We start from the raw sequence: 20,992 nt of genomic DNA on the forward strand, positions 1-20,992 counted from the left end.
ATTTAGGCATATTACAGGAAGATTATCTTGAATATTATTTTAAAATACATTAAAAATATTTTTATCTCATTAATTCTTATCTTTTTATTCACACACCTTCTTAACACAGTACATGTCTATTATAGAGTGGAAATATTAACTTCGCTAAACATTAGTTAACTATTTTCCACATGTGAAATGTGTACCGACCTGTCCCCCTTGAAGAAATAGGTTTTCCCAACATCTTCCCACCAAATTGCTGAATCAATACCATGCGGAGGAATTCCACTTCCAAGAGTAATCAAGTCATGAGGATAACCAGGTTGAAGAGTTGTATCTTTAAACACCCAGTATTTGTTACCTGTATGAAGTAAGTGCAAATGCAGAATACAATAATTTAATGTCAGAAATTAGAATATATCTATTAATACAAGGCATTTAAAGCTATTTTACATGAAATCCATAAATAAGTAGTAGTCACATTCGGAATACGGACATTATTGTTGAAAGATTATCTTCAAAAGTGGAAAAATGAGTAACTATTTAATAATATAATTAGAATTTGTGAATTAATTTAAGAAATAAAAAAGATCTACAACTTGCCATAATACAACAATTCTGAATCAAGAATCAGGATTTTTCCTCTAGGAATTAGATGTGCTATTTTTATTTAAGGCTAAATCATTACTGTGTTTTGTGCATTCTGTATACCCTCAGATTGCTTTACTGATTATAACCACTACTCTATTGAAACACATCCTCTAGGCTGATCCTTTCCTATTATTACAAACATTCACAAGTTCCTTTAATTTTAGAAAGTCATCCTCCTTTGACCCTATGCCCTCTTTTAGCTGTTATACTATCACTCTCTTTAATAAGAATGGTAAACTAAGGGAGGAGAATTTTAACCCTAACCTTGTTTGGAATTGCTAGAGCATGGCGATATTAAAAAAGAAGACAAACTTTAGTCAGTTATACTGCTGTTTTGAAATTATCTACAGACAACACACTTCCTCTGGCAGACTGTGCATACCACTCCCCTCTTCGGTATGTCTCTCAAGTAGCCTATAACCATTCCTCACCCCACTGAAAGTTGATTTACCACCTACTGTCCACTCAAAACTTTTGTTCTGGAGTCAGTAATGTCTTTCAAGGAAATAATTCTCTACCCTTATCTATTGACACAGTTGCCCACTTAAAGCACTTCTCTCTCTAAGCTGCTAGAAACCCATTTTTGGGGGTCGGGGGGGATCTTTTTTTCTCCAGCTGCTTCATTCTGGGCTTATTCCCCCCCCCCCTCAGTTCTTAAATGTTGACATTTCCTAGGGCTTTGTTCTCTGACCTCCTCTCTTCTTATCCTAAATCAGGAGGTAGGTGGTAAGGGTGGGGGTCCCAAATTTAAATCCTTACAAGGGCCAAGTTAGAGATTATAGGACTGGAGTGGGTGGGCTGTTCAAATATTGAGACACTTCCATAAAAGTCACATTTGCCCTAAATATCCATCTCCCCTCAACCCCACACCTGAAGTCTTCTTCCCCTGGTCCTTCCAATCTTTTTGCAATTAGTATCTCTTATTACTAACTCCTTCTGGGGTTAACATCTGGTGAAGTAAAACAGTTAATATCTATTAATATCTGACAAAGTATCCTTGTTCTTTCTCATAGATGTAAGCCTTACTTGATAGCACATTTCAGTACTACCCCTAGATGAGGCCTGCAGCATTCATGTTATACTTTAAGGAAAAAAAGATTAAAACCATGGTTCCTGCCTAACACAACACAACACAAAGCAAAAATATCATGTTTTCAGGCTAGATTTAGTTAGGTGGCTCTAGTTTGTAACAGGAGTAATCTTATTTACTTCAAGAGCTTCTACTACCATTTGATACCATTTTTAAAAAACAACATTTATTGAGTACCTTCAGTGTCCCAATTATCATGTTAGGTACTAAGGATACTACAGAGAACAAGACAGACCTGATCACTATACTGATCATCCTGCATTCCAGTGGATTAGGCAGATGAAAACCAAATATACAAAAATATAATTGTAGTAATTGAAAAACTACTGAATGCTACAAAGGAAACATATCAGGGGCTGAGAACAAAGAAATCCCAAGGGGGAAATTCCTTTAAGTAAGGAGATCAGGAAAGCCTCTCTGAAGAAATAACACTGAAACCAAAATTTAAAGAAAGAGAAGAAGAGGATACCTATGCAATGAATGTCAGGAACAGTATCCCAAGCAAAGGAGTTTGGTATGATTAAAAATGAAAAGATCAGTGGAGTGTAATGAATCACTCTTCTTGAGAGTGGTACTGAAAATGTATGTGGTGGGTTTCGGTCTTATTTTGAGTGCATGGGAAACCATCAGAGATTAAATTAATGGGGCATCTGATCTGTTTTATATTTTCAAAACAGAATTTTTTGACTTTTGTGGAAAATGGACTATATAGAGAAGAATGGAAAGGAGAAGACCCGTCAATGGTCTTTTGCAAGAATTAATTAATTGAATCATTCATCGACAACTTAGTACACTTACTAGGCAACATGTTAGGCACTGGAGATGTAGCAGTGAATAAGAAGGGCAACATCTCTGCCTCTTGGAGCTTAAATTCTAGTGAAGAGGTATGGGAAAATTGACCTTAAACAAGGAAACAAAGGATTTCAGAGAGAAAAGTATTGTAAAGATACCAAAAAAAGCAAAAACATTAATGTAAAAGTGATGGGATTGGGTGGGGGGGTTGCTTATACTAGACACAGGAAAGATCCCTTTATTCAGATGACATGTGAGTTGTAACTTACATAATTCCAAAAAGCCAACACAGTGAATTTGGTTTGAAGGGGTAGAAACACCAAGGAAACATGCCCTAATGGGAAGAACCTTGTTAGAGAGCTCAACACAATGTTGTAGGAGTGTGCTAAGGACAGAGGTAAGGATCATGTGGTCTTTGTCAAAATCTAAACTTTATTCTAAGTGAAATAGGAAGCCACTGAATAGTTAAATTAAAAAATTCTTTGCCAATAGCCTGTAACAAGGTGACAGCAATAATGATGGAAGGAAGAAAATGGAGTCATGACACATTTTGGAGATGGAATTGATACACATTGCTTGTGGGCTGGCTGTGGAGAATTAAAAAAAAAAAAAAGATAGTATCAAGAATAATCTTTAAGTTCTGACTTTTGTAAACAAGAGAATAATAATGATATAAAATAAGCCAAAGAAGACCGGGGTGTATGGAGTGTATGGGATTCAAATCAAGAGTTTGAGATGTGAAGTAAGCAACTGGATATGTGAGTTTGAAGATAACAGTTTGTAAGTAACAAGCATAAATATGGTATTTACTACTTTAGGATTTGAAGAAATTATCCAGGGAAGAATATATAGAGAAGATGAAGAGGAACCAGAACTAGGCTTCTAGAAATATATGGCCCTCAAAGAGATCACAAGGGAGGAGAGAAGAGTAGGCAAATGCAAAAGATGTAGAAGAGGCAGGGAGGAAGACTAAAAGAAAACCTTAGAAGCCAAAAAAGAGAGTGGTCATAAATGGCTATCTCTAATCCAAATAGCTCTTGAAAGCCAAACAGTATATATAGCTACCTACTGGGATTTTCTACAAAGTTGACCCACAAGTTCAAATTTGAACTCATCAAAGGACCTTTCTTCCTATTTTCCCTATTTGGGTAGACGGCCTGCTAATTACCCAATGCATCACATCTGAAGCCTCCCTGTTTATTATGTTTCATATCTGATGGATCATTACATTCAGCTGCTTTGATTTCTAAACTTTTCCTTGAACCTCTCCCCTGCAGTCTATTCTTATTGTCACTGATATAGGTAAACTTTTCAATTATTCCTTCTTAGGTAATTGTTTTGGTCCAAGCTCTGAAGTAGGCCCCACTATTCTCTGTATCTTCTCTATATATTACCATCCAAGTCTAAAGCCAGTCAAAATTCTGCAGAGTTATGGATCATAGTTTAGGCAGATGAGCAGAGATGAGCAGAGCCATTCATTCTTCTTTCTTGGGAATGTGACCCAGGGAATATTGAGAGACATTCCCACTCGGCAGAAAGAAATGACTATTAATTATATAGTATGAGGCTTGAAGAGCCATGATGGCCATAGGCAAGCATACATTATGAGGATGTATAAATTGAGTAACCAGAGAGAGGAATTGAAAGAGAAAAGAGAATGGAGTAGATGCAAAGAGCAAAGCTACAAACAGATGAGAGAAAGAAGGCTTATTAGAGAAATGGCAAGTGTAGCCAGTTCTTCAATGACTTCCTGTCACACACCCACCCCTAAACTCAATTAATCTGGTTGGGTTTATTTTTGTTTTAACTGAATAAGACTGTTCAGTATTAATTTTTGGCCATCCAAACATCACACAAGGTATTAGATGTGCTTGAGCCCCAAGTCTGTTAGCCAAAGTGCTGGCTTTTAGCAAGTGTACCATGCTGTCTTCCATCCATGTGCCTTAAGAGCAACACTTTTGTTTTCTAGCTTATATTATTTCAATATCCTTTCTTATCTCCCTGCCTTCAGTCCCACTTTATCTCTCTTCCGCAAGGTCATTAAAGTGATTTCTCTAAAATGCATACCTGATTTTATCTCTCTTTTGTTTAAAATTTTCAGTGGTTTACCATTGCATTCTGCATAAAACCCAAACTCATCTACATGTCATCTCAAGGTTCTTCTCAATATGAGTCTCTTATTTCATCTACATTCCATTTATTTCCATTTCTGGAAAATGGGTATGACTCTTTCAAAACCTAGCTTAACATCATTTCTCTGGAAAGCAGTTCCTATCTGAATAAGGTGAGCCTCTTACATTGCCAGAGTATGTAGTCTTCTCCTTTACCATGTTACTTAATACACTTTTAGTACATATAACTTAGTACTTTAATGGAGCACAAGCCTGCCACCCGCTCTAGGCTGTGAGCAACTTCAGGACAAACACTGTGTCTATCACCATTATATATAATGCCTAGAAAGTAGTAGGTACTTAATAAATGGTTATTAATTCAAAGACCTATGTTTAATATTACATGAATAAGCAAATATAAGATCAAAACAGAAATAAAAAGTCTACATAAATAACATTGTGGGCCTTAGTCTTGAATCTTGTTAGTTGAGCAGAAAAAAATGAGTTTTCTAATCAATAACAAGTTGGAGAAAATAAAAAGGCATGTCCCAGTATTATGTTGGAGGGCTATTTAAGTAATTATATTTGACTGTATGTTGGGAAATACTATCATAAAAATATACCTCTATCCTAAGCCATTGTTTAATTTGAATATGTTATAAAGAAAAAAACACCCAAAGGCCCAGATCACTTCCTTGCCAGAGTTAGTGAGATGGAAAATCCAAACAGCTGTTTCCCAGCTTGCTCTATATTTTAGTCATGTCTCTGTAGCCTTTAAAATAGAAAGTCTTAAAACAATACAATAAAAAGAAAGTCCTGTTCTATGTTAGCTTCTATCTCAGTGACTGTTGCATTCTTTCCTTTCATCTCAGTTTTATATAGGAAAGGATAATATAGTTCCAGTGCGTTCCGTACTTGCTATTTCAAGTAAACCTGTTATCTGCTAAACTGGGTTGGTTATGTCTCCTTTTAAGCAGCAACATTCTATTATGCTTTAGAATACTTCTGTTTGTAGTTACTTATCTCTATCCTACCCATGAAAATTTCTTCATACTCTTTCCAGGTCTTGTACAGTGATGCCCTGTTGCATGTAACATGAGAGTATGTTCATAGAACCCTACTTCATGTTTTCCAGGGTGTCTCAGAAGGGAATAATGTGTGAAAAAAGAAAAAAAGTTACAGTTCTTTCAGGAAATTCTTGTTTTTTTAAAAAAGAGAAAAAACTTTTAAAAAATGTGTTTCAGAAGTACTTCCCTATACTGTTGGTCAAGAGTTTTCAGTCAATAAAAAGGAGAAACAATGAGCCTCTCACTTTTAATAATCAAGGCCTTTGTATAGAAGATTAGCATTGAATTAGCATTTTTCCCCCTTTTAGGAATTTACAGCAGGGGATTTTTTTTTCCTTTTTAATGCAGTTATATTCCCTTCAAAAAACAAAGCAAAACAGAAAACTCATCAGCAAACATTTCCTATAGAGTTATATGATGAGATCCCAGCAGTTATACACAAAAAAATTAAGAAAAACACCACCTTGCCTGCTATTTGTGGCTTAGAATTCAAGAAAATAACTCAACAATGATTATGAGTTACACATTTAAATCTCCAGGTGTTTATTAATAAACACCTAATTAATACAATAATACAGTTCCTTTTATATCTTGATAAGATTTTCACATGACAAAGTTGAAGTAACTTTATTTCTCTTGTTAACAGTTTTGATTAAGTATGTGCGATTCATACGCAACTTTTTTTTTTTTTTTACACTGGAGAGGTAGATTTTTAACTACCTTACCATCAGATGGTTTAGCTCTCAAGAAAAATATTGCCTCTTTGACATAATGAAGGCATTTACTGGATTTCCTATGAGGTTCACATATTCTGGAGCAAGTGGAAAGAACTGGTCCTTACTAACATTGTACTTGGCAGAATGCAGAAGAAAATATCAACAAATCTGAGTTAAAGACAGAGAAGCTTTATAAATAAAAAGAATAACCTCAAAGAATGTTTATAGTTGGGAGACAACTTTACAGACCATCTATTCCAGTAATTCACCAATGAGATTCATCCATCCATCCATCCATCCATCCATTTATTAAGAGCCTCTTAATAGCCAGTCACTGAGCTAGGAGCTGTAGATACCAATGAAAGAAACACACAGATTCTTGCTCTTATAAAGCTGATGGAGCAGCAGAGGAAACAGGCACTAAGCAAATAATCCCTTGAAATTTTTAAAAATTTTTATCAAGCTAAGATTCATACATGCTTTTCTAACGTCCTTGGACTGGCCCGTTGTTACTAATGGGAGTGTACTGTACTGTTCAGATGTACTAGATCAGAAAAATGGTTGAGAATCCAGCCTAACACATTTATTTTACAGGCCAAAGAAGTTAAGTGATGTGCTTAAAAGCACACAACCAATTGCTAATATATTTGTACTGCAGTCCAGGTATTTTAATTCAGTGCTCAACTTGCTATTCCAAATTGACTCTCTCAATAGAACACATTTACACTCTGTCTGGCTTTCAGAATTGCTGATGATTTTCTGCTTCCTTCCTGCTTTATCAAGTAATCACTCCATATTTATTATTGGAAGTGTTTATTAATTAATCCACTGTATTCTGCTCATGCCTTGTTCATTGTATCCTCGGTAATCAGAAATGCTTTATAATTTATTAACTAAAAAAAAAGCAACTATATTATTGTCTTGTGGAGGCCACAAAACTCTACTTACACATTTATATTTTGTATCTTCTATTACAACACTGGCTAGTAAACTAGGGCCACCAGCTGTTGCCTGGTTTTGTAAATAAAATGTTATCAGAACACAGTCACACCTGTTCATTACATATAGTCTAGTCTGCTTTCACCCTACAATGACAGAGTTTGGTAATTATGATTGAAAACCATATGATCCACAACGTATTTGCTATGTGTCCTTTTACATTAAAGAATAGAACATTAGTTCCTTAAAGCCTGGATTTTCTTCATATAAAAGAAGGCTGCAGTTAGATTACTCAATAATATTGTTTATTGGGCTAATTATTGTTCAACATTGACATATTCTTAAAGAACGCTTCAGGGATTTAAAAAAAGTAATAAAGAATTAATATTTTCTGTATTAGATTCTGTGGTTTAGTGGAACATTCAATGGCCTTGAAAGCAGATGGAACTAAGGGGTGACAGCTCTGCCAGCTGTTAGCTGCGAGATCTTGGGCAAGGAACTAAATCTGAGTCTTTTCTTTCTTGTACATTAGATACTAACACCTCTCATTCAGGGACCTGGAAATAATGAGAGATCAAATGTATAATATATCCATACTATACTCAGATCATGGTACCCAATACATGGCAGTTATTATTTTTATATAATGCAATATTCTGCTGTTCAAATTTGCTTGATACCAATTCAAATAAACAATATCAATAATAAATGATTAAGTACACTGATCTATGTTAGTGCCAATTATTTGAATTAAGTTCTAATTTCTGTATTGTTTATAGGCTGGTTACTCAAGAAATTTGAACAAATGCCCAACTATGGAGGTCGTTCGACTTTTTGTAACCAGCATTTATTTTGCCAGGTTCAACATCATCTAGTAAGCAGAGAGTTTTGAATATTTCCACAAATGTGGCAGCCATTGACTTGGCAGTTTATTAGACTTCTCTTCAAGAAAGAATTGACCTATTTATCAACGAAATGCCTCTGGATCTGATAATTGGGCCAGAAAGTCAGCTAAGTGCCTTGGGATGGGCCAAAGCCATTCTCTTTGGGCAGCATCCAGCCAATGACTGAGCATGGCACATCCTAAATCCTGGCCATTTCTGCCCTACGCGAGAGTCCTCCAATAGGCAGTCTTTGCTCTCGAGCTCCTTGTTTGGTTTGCCAAGACCCTGTCACATCTACAGCATAGTCCAAGGCTTTCCAAGCCAGTCTTAACTTTTCCCTCTTTGCTTTTCAGAGGCTTACTTCTCTCTTGGTAACTTTACCTCAGTGTTTGCTTCCCAGGGAGCTCAAACCTAACATAGTAAATAAAAGGATATGATAAAAATTTTGGAAAATGAGAAAAAAATTAGATACAAATTTTACTGATGGGTAAATATTGTACTTTAAATTGTGAATAAAAACAGCCATAATAAAAACATAACATAGACTTTTTGAATTATTATGAATAAGTAGAGGTAAATGATCAAGAAAGGTTTTCAAATATTATATGCTTGGCCCTTGGTTTAGAGGATTACTTCATGTCAATATATAACATAAACACTAATATTAAAATACTCTGAATATTTATAATTCAAGAAAATAGCACAATTCACGTTATGAATCTATTTTTCTGTGTATCAAAGCCACTGAATGTAGATTCCTTAATCTAGTGTAGCTCTTTACGCATAAATTTTCCATTACCTCCTATAGGGAAATAAGTAATCATTGCATTCATCTATTTATAGTAAAAGATCTTTTAGGTTATCCATTGCACTATGTAAGAAACAGTGTATTTCTACTTCAAATGAACTTCATTAGCACACCTAAACCTTTCAAGAGTGAAGATTTGCTGGAAGCAAAAGGAAATTGCTGGTTTATAGGAGTATTTGAAATAAAGGAATAATGTAAGTTACGTAAATAATTTTTAACCAGTTATTTTCTTTGCCACTCTCCAGTGCCACATATTTTAGACAACTCTTCTTTTTTGATACACATCTTTTGTATGCCTTCTTATTCTTAAACTTTATTACCCCGCCCTTTAACATCCTAGATATTTTGCTTCCGATTCTATAAATGATTTTTGCCTCTTGAAATGAAACTGTCAAGGAGGATGATAAGTACTGCTTAAAGTTATTAAGTGATAGCAACAATATGAATTTTGAGACCTTTCAACTACTTGATTTTGACTGTTACTGATGTTGACAACACTGGAAGCTTCATTTTAAAAATTATTTTCAGTTCTTGAGAGAATTGCATTAACTCAATTTTCAACATTGATTTTTGATATTATTATCTCATAACCATTCAGCCTGAACATGACTAGTAATTGAGAATATAAATATCTGGGTTGATTTTGCTTACAAAATGTTACTCTGTTATATTTGATTTACCTGAATGATGTTAAGATAGCTGAGTAGCTGAAACTGTGTGGTTTGTACGTAGGCCTCATATTCAAATATAAGCAGCTACACTGAGGGAACCTTGATTAGTAAAAGCAGATATTATATATTTGCTTCTTAAAAACAAATATACACACATATACATATATGAGGCAGAATGAAAAAATTCTTTAAATATTTATCTATTTACTTATACCTTGCTTCATTACACAAAAATTTGAAGGCTCTTAAAGGAAAAATATGTGATAACATAGTACAACATAATTAAAAAATAGAGAAAAATAAGTAGGGAAATTAGAATAGAGAGTAAAAATAACATAGATAAGCAATACAAAATAACAATGATGAAATTATTTCAAATGCGAGCATCAATCTGTATTTTACACAGTCATTCCAATATAAATACTTATTAGAAAATACATTAAAATCATTGTAAGCAGTAAATTCTAAGAGTAAACTGAAATTATATAATGTTTTAAATATATCTTCAATAAACGGATTAATCTATATTAAGATTTTGTTAGTTCTGCATTATGATTCTCAATGATAATAGAAATGTACCCAAGAAGAGAGGTTGCTGGCAATGAGGCATCACTGCTATACTGGGACACTCTGCTTAATTATCCCTGAGCTCAAGTAAGGGACTGAAACCAGCATACTGTTAATCTGGATGCTCATAATTAACATGCTGTAGAATAATGCAGGAGTAAAATTTTACTACCCACAGTCGCCAGTATATTAAATTTATGAAATAGTTACTTAAACTATTCCAACGTAACCAACATAAGCTGATGTGCTTAGTAAAGCTGTTTTTTAGTAAAACTGTATTGTGGTACCATTAACAGACAATAAATAGCCCCTATTTCAGTATATAATGTGTTAAGTTTTCACATATGTATGTATCTGTCAAAATATCAATATATCAAAATAATGAACACACTGATCACCCTAAAATTTTCTCATGCTCCTTTGTATTTCCTCCTGCTCAATTCTCACCTGCCCTCGGGCAACTTTCTGTCACTGTACATCAGTTTCCATTTTCTAGAGTTTAATATGAGTACTCTTTTTTGTCTGAATTCTTTTACTGAGCATAATTACTTTGAGTTTCATCCATGTTGTAGTGTAAATTAGTAATTCATCCTTTTTATTGCTAAGTAGCATTTCATTATATGGATATACCAGCTTGATTATCCATTCACCAGCTGAGGATATTAGAATTACTTCTGATTTGGGGTGATTACAAATACAGCTGTTTTAAATATTTGTGTAGATGTCTTTGGACATATGTTCTTATTTGTCTTGGGAAAATACCTAAGAGGGCAATGGCTGGATCATACAATAACTATGCATTTAACTTTTAAAGGAATTGTCAACACTTGGCATGATCAATACTTTTAATTTTAGCCATTCTATTAAGTATGCAGTAGTATCGCATTGTGTGTGTGTGTGTTTAAAGATTTTATTTATTTATTTGAGAGAGAGAGCAAGCGTGCACACAGGAGCGGGGTGGGGGAGGGAGAAGGAGAGAATCTCAAGCAGAAGCCACATGGAGCAAAGAGCTCCATGTGGGGCTCGATCTCACGACCCTGAGATCATGACCTGAACCAGAACCAAGAGTTGTACACTTAACTGACTGAGCCGCCCAGGTACCCCTCTCATGGTGGTTTTAATTTACATTTCCCTAATGATTAATATTGGTAAGCGTCTTTGTGTGTGGTTATTTGCCATCCATGTATCAACCCTGGTAAAGTTTCTGTTTAAATCCTTTGCTCATTTTTATTGAGTTGCTTGGTTTTTGTTTGTTTGTTTTCAGTTTTGAGAGTTCTTTATTTCTTCTGGATACAAACCCTTCATCATATATATGGTTTGCATATACCTAGTCTATGGCATATCTTTTTATTAAAAGTATCTTTGGGGGCGCCTGGGTGGCACAGTCGTTAAGCGTCTGCCTTCAGCTCAGGGCGTGATCCCAGCGTTATGGGATGGAGCCCCACATCAGGCTCTTCCGCTGGGAGCCTGCTTCTTCCTCTCCCACTCCCCCTGCTTGTGTTCCCTCTCTCGCTGTCTGTCTATCTCTCTCAAATAAACAAATAAAATCTTTAAAAAAAAAAAAAGTATCTTTGAAGAGCAGAAATTTTTAATTTTGATAAAGCCCAATTCATCAATGTTTCTTTTATGGATTGTGATTTTGAAATCAAACATAAGAAATTTTCCCTAAACCAAAGTCACATATATTTGTCTCCTATTTTTTTTCTAGTTGTTTTATAGTTATAACCCCTACTTAGGTTAGGACCATTTAGAGTTAATTTCTGTATATGGTACAAAGTTTGGATTACTTTATTTTATATTTTTGCATACGGATATCCCATGGTTTCAGCATCATTTGTTGAAAAGATTATCTTTTCTTCACTGAATTTCCTTTGTACCTTTGTCAAAATTACCTATCCATCTGTTTTTTAGTCTGTTTCTGGACTCTCTATTCTGTTACACTGATTTTTTTTTTTTTAATCTTTATGACAATGCCATACTGAAGACTTGAAGTCAATTAGTGTTTTAGAAATGGTTTTGTCTATACTAGGTCTTTTGCATTTGCACATGAATTTTAGCATCAGCATGACAATTACTACAAAAAGCCTTGTGGGGATTTTGATTGTTATTGCACTTAATGTACAGATAAATTTGGTGAGAGTTGTAATAATATTGAGTTTTCCAACTCATTAATAAGACATATTTGTTCATTTATTTGTCTTTACTCATTTAACAAAAGTTTGTGTTTTCAGTGTAGAGGTCACTCATGTATCTTTTGGATTGATCCCTAAGTTTTTAATATTTTTTGATGCTACTGTAATTTAAAAAAAAAATTTAATTCTTGACTATTATTTGCTACTATGTGATGGGAGACAATTCTCCATAAGTCGCTTGATTTTCAGCATGTCTGATGAACAGAGGCAATGATTGCCTTTGTTCTGGACTATATTTCAAAAGATATTTGTATAGCAACGGTCTTGGGTTATAGAGTGTGTGTCCTCCACAGCAAAGGAAAAAGATATGCTAATTGCCCAGTATAATAAAGAAAATGTCTCCCTTTGGGATAAAATTTAAACAAGCTTACTGCTCATTATGAAATATTTCTGTTCTCAAATACTGTGGCTCCTCTCCTGCAATGCAACTGATTACATGTACAGGTTTCACCTGATCCTCTTCACATCACCCTTGGAGAATCTGGGACTCAGGGCAGTCCTACAAATGGCTATACTCTAGCTACTGCCTTTGTCTCTGTTTTCTTCTCTGACTTAGAAATCTTGTGTTTCTACCAACACCCATGAAAGTGAGGCAGGCTAACATGTTAGTTTACAAATAGGGTAAAATCTCAGACCCTTCACAGTTTTTGAAAATACAGAGAAATACAATTACTTTTTGTATAATGGTCTTATATCCTGCAACCTTGCTAAATTCATTTGTCCATTAGAGATAATGCATTGACTGCATCTAATTTTAAACACAGACAGTCAAATTTGTCTGTGAATATAGTTTTATTTATTATATATCTTGCCTCATTATGCTACATAAAATCTCCAGTACAATAATAAATAAAATTTATATGTGACATCCTTGTTTGTCCCCAAGCTTATGGAAGAGGTCAGATGCTGTGATTTTACCTCATTGGGTGAATATTCTTGTATCCTTATAAATATTCTTGAGCTTTGTCCTAGGACTGTTACTTGGAAACAATTTGATTGCTTCAGGTCTTTGAAGATTTTTTAGGTAGAAATGGAACACTCTAAGATCATCATTCCCCATTACTGAGGTAGACCCTTTCAGTGTTCTATCCAATGGCCATGGAGAGGTATCTCGTGGCAATAAGTACTGTTAGTGCTATGTGAGTGTCAGGAACAGTTCTATTTCATCCTATTAAATGATTCTTACTCTACACATCATTAGTTTCTCTACATACATATGCTAACCAATTCTTTCTCCCATACTTTAGGGGGTTCCTCTGCTAATTTCTGTGTCTGCACTCTGTGCAGCTCTCTCCTCTGCACTGCCTTGATCTGTGCACTGCAGCCACCTTGTTATCCCTTGACTCTCAGCTCTGCTCCCCTCAGCTGAGACAGTCTTCTGAACACCACCTGGATTCTCCTATTTTGTTCCATAGCCTGGAAACTTTCCCAAAACAGGAAACTGGGACAATTTCCAGGCTCATTACTTTTTGTTTCCTGACTCTTAGGTTTACTACCCTTTGTTTCTTGCTGTCCAGTGTCATGAGAATCATTGTTTTTTATACTCTGTCCAATTGTTGGTGGGTTTAGGTGGGAGGATAAATCTGATCCTTATAATTACATCTTGGCTGGACACATCAATATATTTTGATATATTATACTTCAACATACCGAAAAACAGTAAGATTCTGTTAAGAATATAGAACTGATCACATTTATAAGGACAAGTTGCTGACGTTTCATGTTTTCATAATTTATGTACTGACAACTCCCACTGCATATGACATATATGCACACATATAATTCAACCCAAAGTTTTAAAAATTATATAAATTATACCAAAAAATGAAGTTTTAATTGGATCTGTGGCTTCCCATTTTTCTTAAGATATTTATAAAGATTCATTTGAATATAAAATATTATGCCTATTTTTATATTACTAAGATAGTATTTAGACTTTATAGCTAAACACTCATTTTTACTTATATTGAAATCCATACCTTCAAATTCTTATGCAAGATGAAAATAAGGCTAATACTGAGTACATTTAGGAAATGCATGATTAAATAAGTTTATATCCCAACATGTACTTTAGTTAAAGAGGGTGAATAAAAGGCAAAGCCAGTTAAGTACAAGTACTATTGTATTGTACAGTACAGATTAGAAGAAGATAAAAAACATAAATACCATGAAAGGAAAGAAGGGAATGACAAAGAGAAAGAAATTGAAGGTAAAAAAGGATTTTTTTTAATGAATAATGTTTAAATCTGTTAGTAGCAATGATCCAGTATGGCCAGGGCAGGCTGAGATTAACTTTGATAGGACTGTGAATACAGATGCAGATTAGGGCTGGAACTTTATTCTTCATTCATTCAATAAATCTCAGTTTAGTGTTTATCATATTCCAGGTATTGTTTAAAACAGAGGGCAGCAAACTATGACCAATGCCTATTTTTGTACAGCCTTTGATATAAGGAGAGTTTTTACATTTTTAAAAGGTAAAAAAAGGATATGTAATAGTGATGGTATGGGTTGCAAAGCTTGAAGTATTTGCTATTTGTTCATTACTGGAAAAGTCTGCCAATCCCTGGTTTAAGATATGGGGAATACAACCGTATAAAAGAAAAAGAATGGGGGAGAGAAGACCTTGCCCTTATGGAGCTGATATTCTATTAAGAAGGATACAGATAAGCAATAAATAAGTGAAATATATAGTTTTGAGATGGTATGTAGAGAATTAGAACAGGGAGGGGAAATGGGACTGCTAGAGATGAGGTTTAGACTGCCTTATGGCTCATAGAGCAAAATGAGGAGGATAGTCTTAGGATGAGGAATGATTTGATTCCTCAGAAAGGCTGCATTTTTTGAGGTGATAAAGATCACAAATAGATGGTGGCAAGCTGAGATGGTCATTTTGACTGTGATCGTTGTGGCGAGGGGAGCGAAGGGAGTGATGTATTAACTGAAGTGCAGCATTCTGCAGCTCATAACTCTCCTGCCAGTGGTAAGGAGGATACTAGGGAAGGGGGTGGTCTTATTGGATTACCCAGAACTTCGGGCTCCCTCTGGAAAAGCAACAACATTTGGAACAGGGGAGCTGCATATTCATGGCTGGGTTTGGAAAAGGTTTACCTGAAAGAACTGTGAAGAGAAAAGTGGAGGAAGGAAGCATCACAACAGGGTCCTTGGAATGACAAGAGTTCTAAGGTAAGGCATTTCCTGATACTGGCAGTATATCAGAAGAGACCACTGACAAGACAATATTCTAGAAGTTGAATAAATATGTGACAAGAAACAAAGTTATTCCTATTACTAGCATCATAACATAAGAAACACCATACTGAGTCAAATCATATTCACCCATATTGTTTTTATTAAAATGTTTGTTAAGTACCTACTATGCACCGGCACTGTTCTAAGAACTGAAAATACAGTAGTGTGCAAGAAAATATGGATAAATCTCTCATGAAATTTACATTTGAATGCTGTAGTTAGTTCCAGATTTTTCCACGTGCTGTGTTGGAAGTTGTGGTTTCCATGTGCAAGCTGGAAGGTACTACTTTAAAGAGGAAGGACAGAGGGACATTCTAAGGAGGTGCCTTTTCTGTTGGGTGTCGAAAAATGAAAAGGAGCTTGCCCATCCCACAAGTGCACGGGTGAGGAGAAGCAACATGAATAAAAGTGAGAAGGCCCTAAGGCAGTAAAGAGCTGTCAGAACACTGATTTATGACTATGGCAGCTTCTGCTTAGGCAGTTTCGTGAGGATCTTGTGATGAGACGGTGCCTCCTGGGATGGCCGGCAAGCTGAAAGCTACCTCGGGCTTATTCTTCCTTTGTTTGTGTTGCTCCTGCTAATAGGACCAACAAAGAGCATAGGGGAGGGTAATTTCCTTCCAAATATCATGCCCCTAAGATTCAGAACCTTTACATGGTATCCTTTCTTTGTCCACAGAGGTACAATGCATGTCCACTTCATTTATATGCTTATTGTAGATAGCAGGAGGGCAATAATATTACCAGTAACCATACTAGTAATAGCAATAGCTGAGATTTATTGAAAACTTTTATGTGCCAAGCACCTCACATGTAATAATTAATTTAGTCCTCAAGCTAATCCTGAGATGGGGAGTAATACTAACCCCATTTTCAGATGGAGAAACTGAGACAAAGAGAATTAAGTGACTTGCCCAGTTCATACAGCTATTAAGTGTTCAAAATTGGCAGTATGATCGCAGAATCCTCATGTGCTTAAAACTAATGTACTATACCCCCTCCTTCCTCCAGGAGCAATCTGTAAAGATAAAATAAATCCTAGGTATACAATGTCATTTTATATGGATAAATTGTATCTCACTTAAAATATTACAGGTGTTTCTCATAGTCTATGTTTTCATTATCCTCATCATTACTATAAATTCATCTAGTTTGAAACCGAGAACAATTGCTTTTTTGAGGTGTTAAGATCCCCTTTTCTTTCCTTCTACCTCCATGACTGTTTAAACTTCTTTTCAGCCCTTTAGGCTCTTGGCTAATACATTCAATCAATCAATCAATCAGTCAGTCAATCAATCGATATGTTCTGCACTCTAGTTCTTCTCAGTTTCAGCTCAAACATCTTTTTTTGTCTGTTTATTTCAAGTTTTTATTTAAATCCTAGTTAGTTACCATACAGTATAATATTGGTTTCAGGAGTAGAATTTAGTGATTCATCACTTATATAAAACACCCAGTGCTCATCAAAAGTGCCCTCCTTAATGCCCATCACCCATTTAGCCCATCCCCCACCTCCCTCCCTCCATTAACCCTTATTTTGTTCTCTATAGTTAAGAGTCAATCCCTGGTTTAAGATACGGGGAATACAACAGTATTCCCTCTCTCTCTTTTTTTTTTTTCCCCTTCCCCGACGTTCATCTGTTTTGTGTCTTAAATTTGTTTTTCTCTGACTTATTTCACTTAGCATAATACACTGTAACTCCATCCACATCATTGTAAATGGCAAGATTTCATTCTTTTTGATGGCAGAGTAATATTCCATCACACACACATACACACACACACACACACACACACACACACACCATCTTCTTCCATCTTCTTTATCCATCCATCAGTCGATGGACATTTGGGCAGTTTCCATATTTGTCTATTGTTGATAATGCTGCTATAAACATCAGGGTGCATGTGCCCCTTCGAATCAGTATTTTTGTATCCTTTGGGTAAATACCAGTTGCTGGTTTGTAGGGTAGTTCTATCCTATACCTTTTCCTCACAATTCTATCAATTCCCCAACTCAATCTCTTTCTTTTCCCTGCATTTCCCCCAACAGATTTATGACTTATTGTTTTGAAGTAAGTTTTGAGAATGGAATACCAGGCACTTGATTAAGTTCACTTAAAAAAAAAATATATATATATATATATATATATTAGAGAGAGAGAAAGCCCCAAGCAGGGGCAGAAGGATAGGGAGAGGGAGAAGCAGACTCCCTGCTGAGCATGGAGGCCAACACAGGGCTCAATCCCAGGACCCTGGGATCATGACCTGTGTTGAAGTCAGCCACTTAACTGACTGAGCCACCCAGATGCCCCAAATAAGTTCACTTTACCAGGTAATCTCACTTTTACATGCCAGGCAGTTAGTATTTGTGCAATTAAAATTTGTCATTTAGATAAAGAAAAACCAATAAATTTTATTGGGTGAAATTAATTGGGTGAATTTTTTTCCTATTCATGAGTTTTCCTTGCCTTTATGAGTAATTTCTTAGTTTTCAGGAAACTAACAAACTTACTAAATCAAGTAAAAATTAAGAGTTTATACCGTACATGAAAATAAGAAGTAAAATAGATTTCATTTTATAAAAACAGCAAGTAACTCCAAATACTCTGAAAAAAACTCAAAGACCTTTAGTTAGTGGAAAAATGGCTTTTTATTATCAATTCATTCATTCATTTCATTTATTTTGGTATTTTAAACCAAATCTAAAAAATTCTAAGAAATCACACAACGCCTTCTAAATTTGACTTATATATGAGAATGCCATGTAAGAAAACATAAATTTGAGAGTTAAACATTATCATTGATTTTACTTCATTTATATTTCTTTTTTTTCCTTTTCATTTATATAGCTAATCAACATACACAGTTCATTTCATAAGACGAATAAGCTACCTAACCTCACTCAATAGGTTTTACTTATTCATTTCTATATGTGCTATATAGGGCCCTGAACAAAATGACCAAAATACAACAGAACAAGACATGGGAAAATTCCTTACCTTTAAAGAAGACAAAATTCCCATCACTGTTTTCATAAACTGCATCGATACTAGGAGGCAAGCCCCGCCAGAAGTAAGTAATTTGCATGGGGTATCCATCCATCACCCTGTTGTTTCTCACTCGCCAAAACCACTGGTCCTGCAAACCAAGCAAAAGCATCTCTCAACAAACATGCAGGCCTCCATGGCATTTCCCTGTGCAATCTGTGACCCTTCTCAAACTAAACTACTGTCACTTTCACTGTCTCACATCAAAACTGTCAAAGAAATCAAGCTAATCAATTTGCTTACAGTGATCACAATTGTTTTTGTAGCTAACCACCTAATCTCTGATCCATACAATTTGATTAAAAGATAATGTAAAAATATTTAACTTCAGCATTTTACATTATCTCCAGAGCTTTTTAGATGGAAAAAACAGAAGTAGCACGGACAAGTCCCTGCCAGATTTGTGGATTAAGTCAGTCTTCCTGAATAAGAGAGCAGCATATGGACATGTATACATTTACAGACATTTACAAGATCTCCATACCTAAAATGCTAGGGATGGAATAAAGAGGCCATCCCTCCTGCTATGCCCACATTATACCCAACATTCCCTGTATTTTTAATTAGTGTCCTCTTTCACCCTCAAATATGTTTTGGTTTGAATGGTAAATTATATGGTCACCCTAAATGAACAAAGTTATCTTGAAAAAAAATCATCACAGTGATTCCAATCTGGGTCAACTGCCTCTTCTATATGCTCTCACATTATCCTGACTTTACTCAATCATAGCATTGGTCATTTTATGTAAAAAATGTCTACTCTTACATCTAGTGAAAATAAATGACTTGCCCCATAGCAAATATTTATAAACATTGTTGAATTAATTAGCTTGCACAGAATATGTTTCACCATAAATTCTTACTAATGGCCAAAAAAAAAAAAAAAAAAAAAAAAAAACCTTCGAAGAAAATGTTATACCTGATGACATTCAATTATTTTCTATGGAAAATTTCAGAATAAAGACTATCCAAAGTGTTAATATTAGAAAAACTAGGTTTGTTTTAAAATATACTATTGCACTTCATTTCAAAATTTTGAGTTTACATACAATATCTCACTTGGAAATCATATATTTGTACTACTTAGGTAAGTGTGTTTCATGAAAATACTTCCAATTTCCCCTACTTAAATATTAATAAGTGATTTAATATAGGGCTGTCCTAATCTTTTGGCTAACAATAGTTTAGCCTGACTAGATTTTCTAGGATTTATGAGTTATTCATATAGTCATTCATACACACATACACACATACACACACACACGCACAAAATCAACCGGGGATTCTTAGATTTCAGGTGATATGATAAAAATGAAACTTTTCCCATCTACACCAATCCGAATATAAAAATTTTCTTAGGAATTTTTGGATAGTTGTACTTCATTCTACTTATCCGGAGCTGTCGTCTCTACGACCTTTGTTATTTATAAAAAGAAGTAGCTTAATTAACAGTTCTAAGTTTGTATCCTATTCTTGCTCTGTCCCTTAATAATGGTTATCCTGGTTAAGATACTAGTCATTGAGGTATTACAAACTAATAACTGACTCATAATATAAATCCTGTCTTATTTTATTTTATTTTATTTTATTTTATTTTAGTTTAGTTTAGTTTAGTTTAGTTTAGTTTAGTTTTTATGTGGGCTCCATGCCCAGTGTGGAGCCCAGTACAGGGCTTGACCTCAAAACCCTGAGATCAAGACCTGAGCTAAGATCAAGAGTCAGATACTTAACGGACTGAGCCACCCAGGCAGCCCTAATTACTGTTTTAAGGACTTTCTGAGGTCCTGGTACACAGTTGGTTGTTACTATTGTTAAAATTATATTGAAACTAGTTATCTTACTTTCCTTCACAATCCTGTGTACAGTTTTAGCTGCTGTTCTTTGCTCCCTCTTCAGATTTCAGCCATATTATGACTCTAGCCATGCATCTTTTTCCTACCAATATCTTCTTATGTTATTAACCCTTTCTTGATAATTTTTATGGCACCAGGTAGCCTGAATTAATACATATCTTGATCCACATATCGTAGATACATTACACTGATTTTGAGATACAAAGTTATCCATGAAAAGACTGATCCAGGAAAATTACATGGGCATGAAGATCCAGGGCTTACTGCTAATAGTATGTGAGCAGATGATATTCTGATTATTTATTTTTATTTTTTAAAGATTACTTATTTGAGAGAGGGAGAGAGAGAAAGAACATGGCAGGGAGGGTCA

At 35.0% G+C, this 20,992-nt stretch overlaps 1 protein-coding gene across 1 annotated transcript in view; it reads right to left on the reverse strand.

Moving 5' to 3' along the window:
- The window catches only part of MMP16 (matrix metallopeptidase 16), a 288,195-nt gene that overhangs the window by 22,114 nt on the left and 245,089 nt on the right, over positions 1-20,992 (reverse strand). The window contains exons 7-8 of the mRNA XM_026495791.4: positions 18,722-18,860; positions 190-340 (exon numbers count right to left, since the gene is read on the reverse strand). Coding sequence (XP_026351576.1) covers positions 190-340; positions 18,722-18,860 — 290 coding nt within the window. The remainder of the gene's footprint in view (positions 1-189; positions 341-18,721; positions 18,861-20,992) is intronic.

Source organism: Ursus arctos, unplaced genomic scaffold (genome assembly GCF_023065955.2).
Source record: "Ursus arctos isolate Adak ecotype North America unplaced genomic scaffold, UrsArc2.0 scaffold_6, whole genome shotgun sequence".
NCBI lineage: Eukaryota > Metazoa > Chordata > Mammalia > Carnivora > Ursidae > Ursus > Ursus arctos.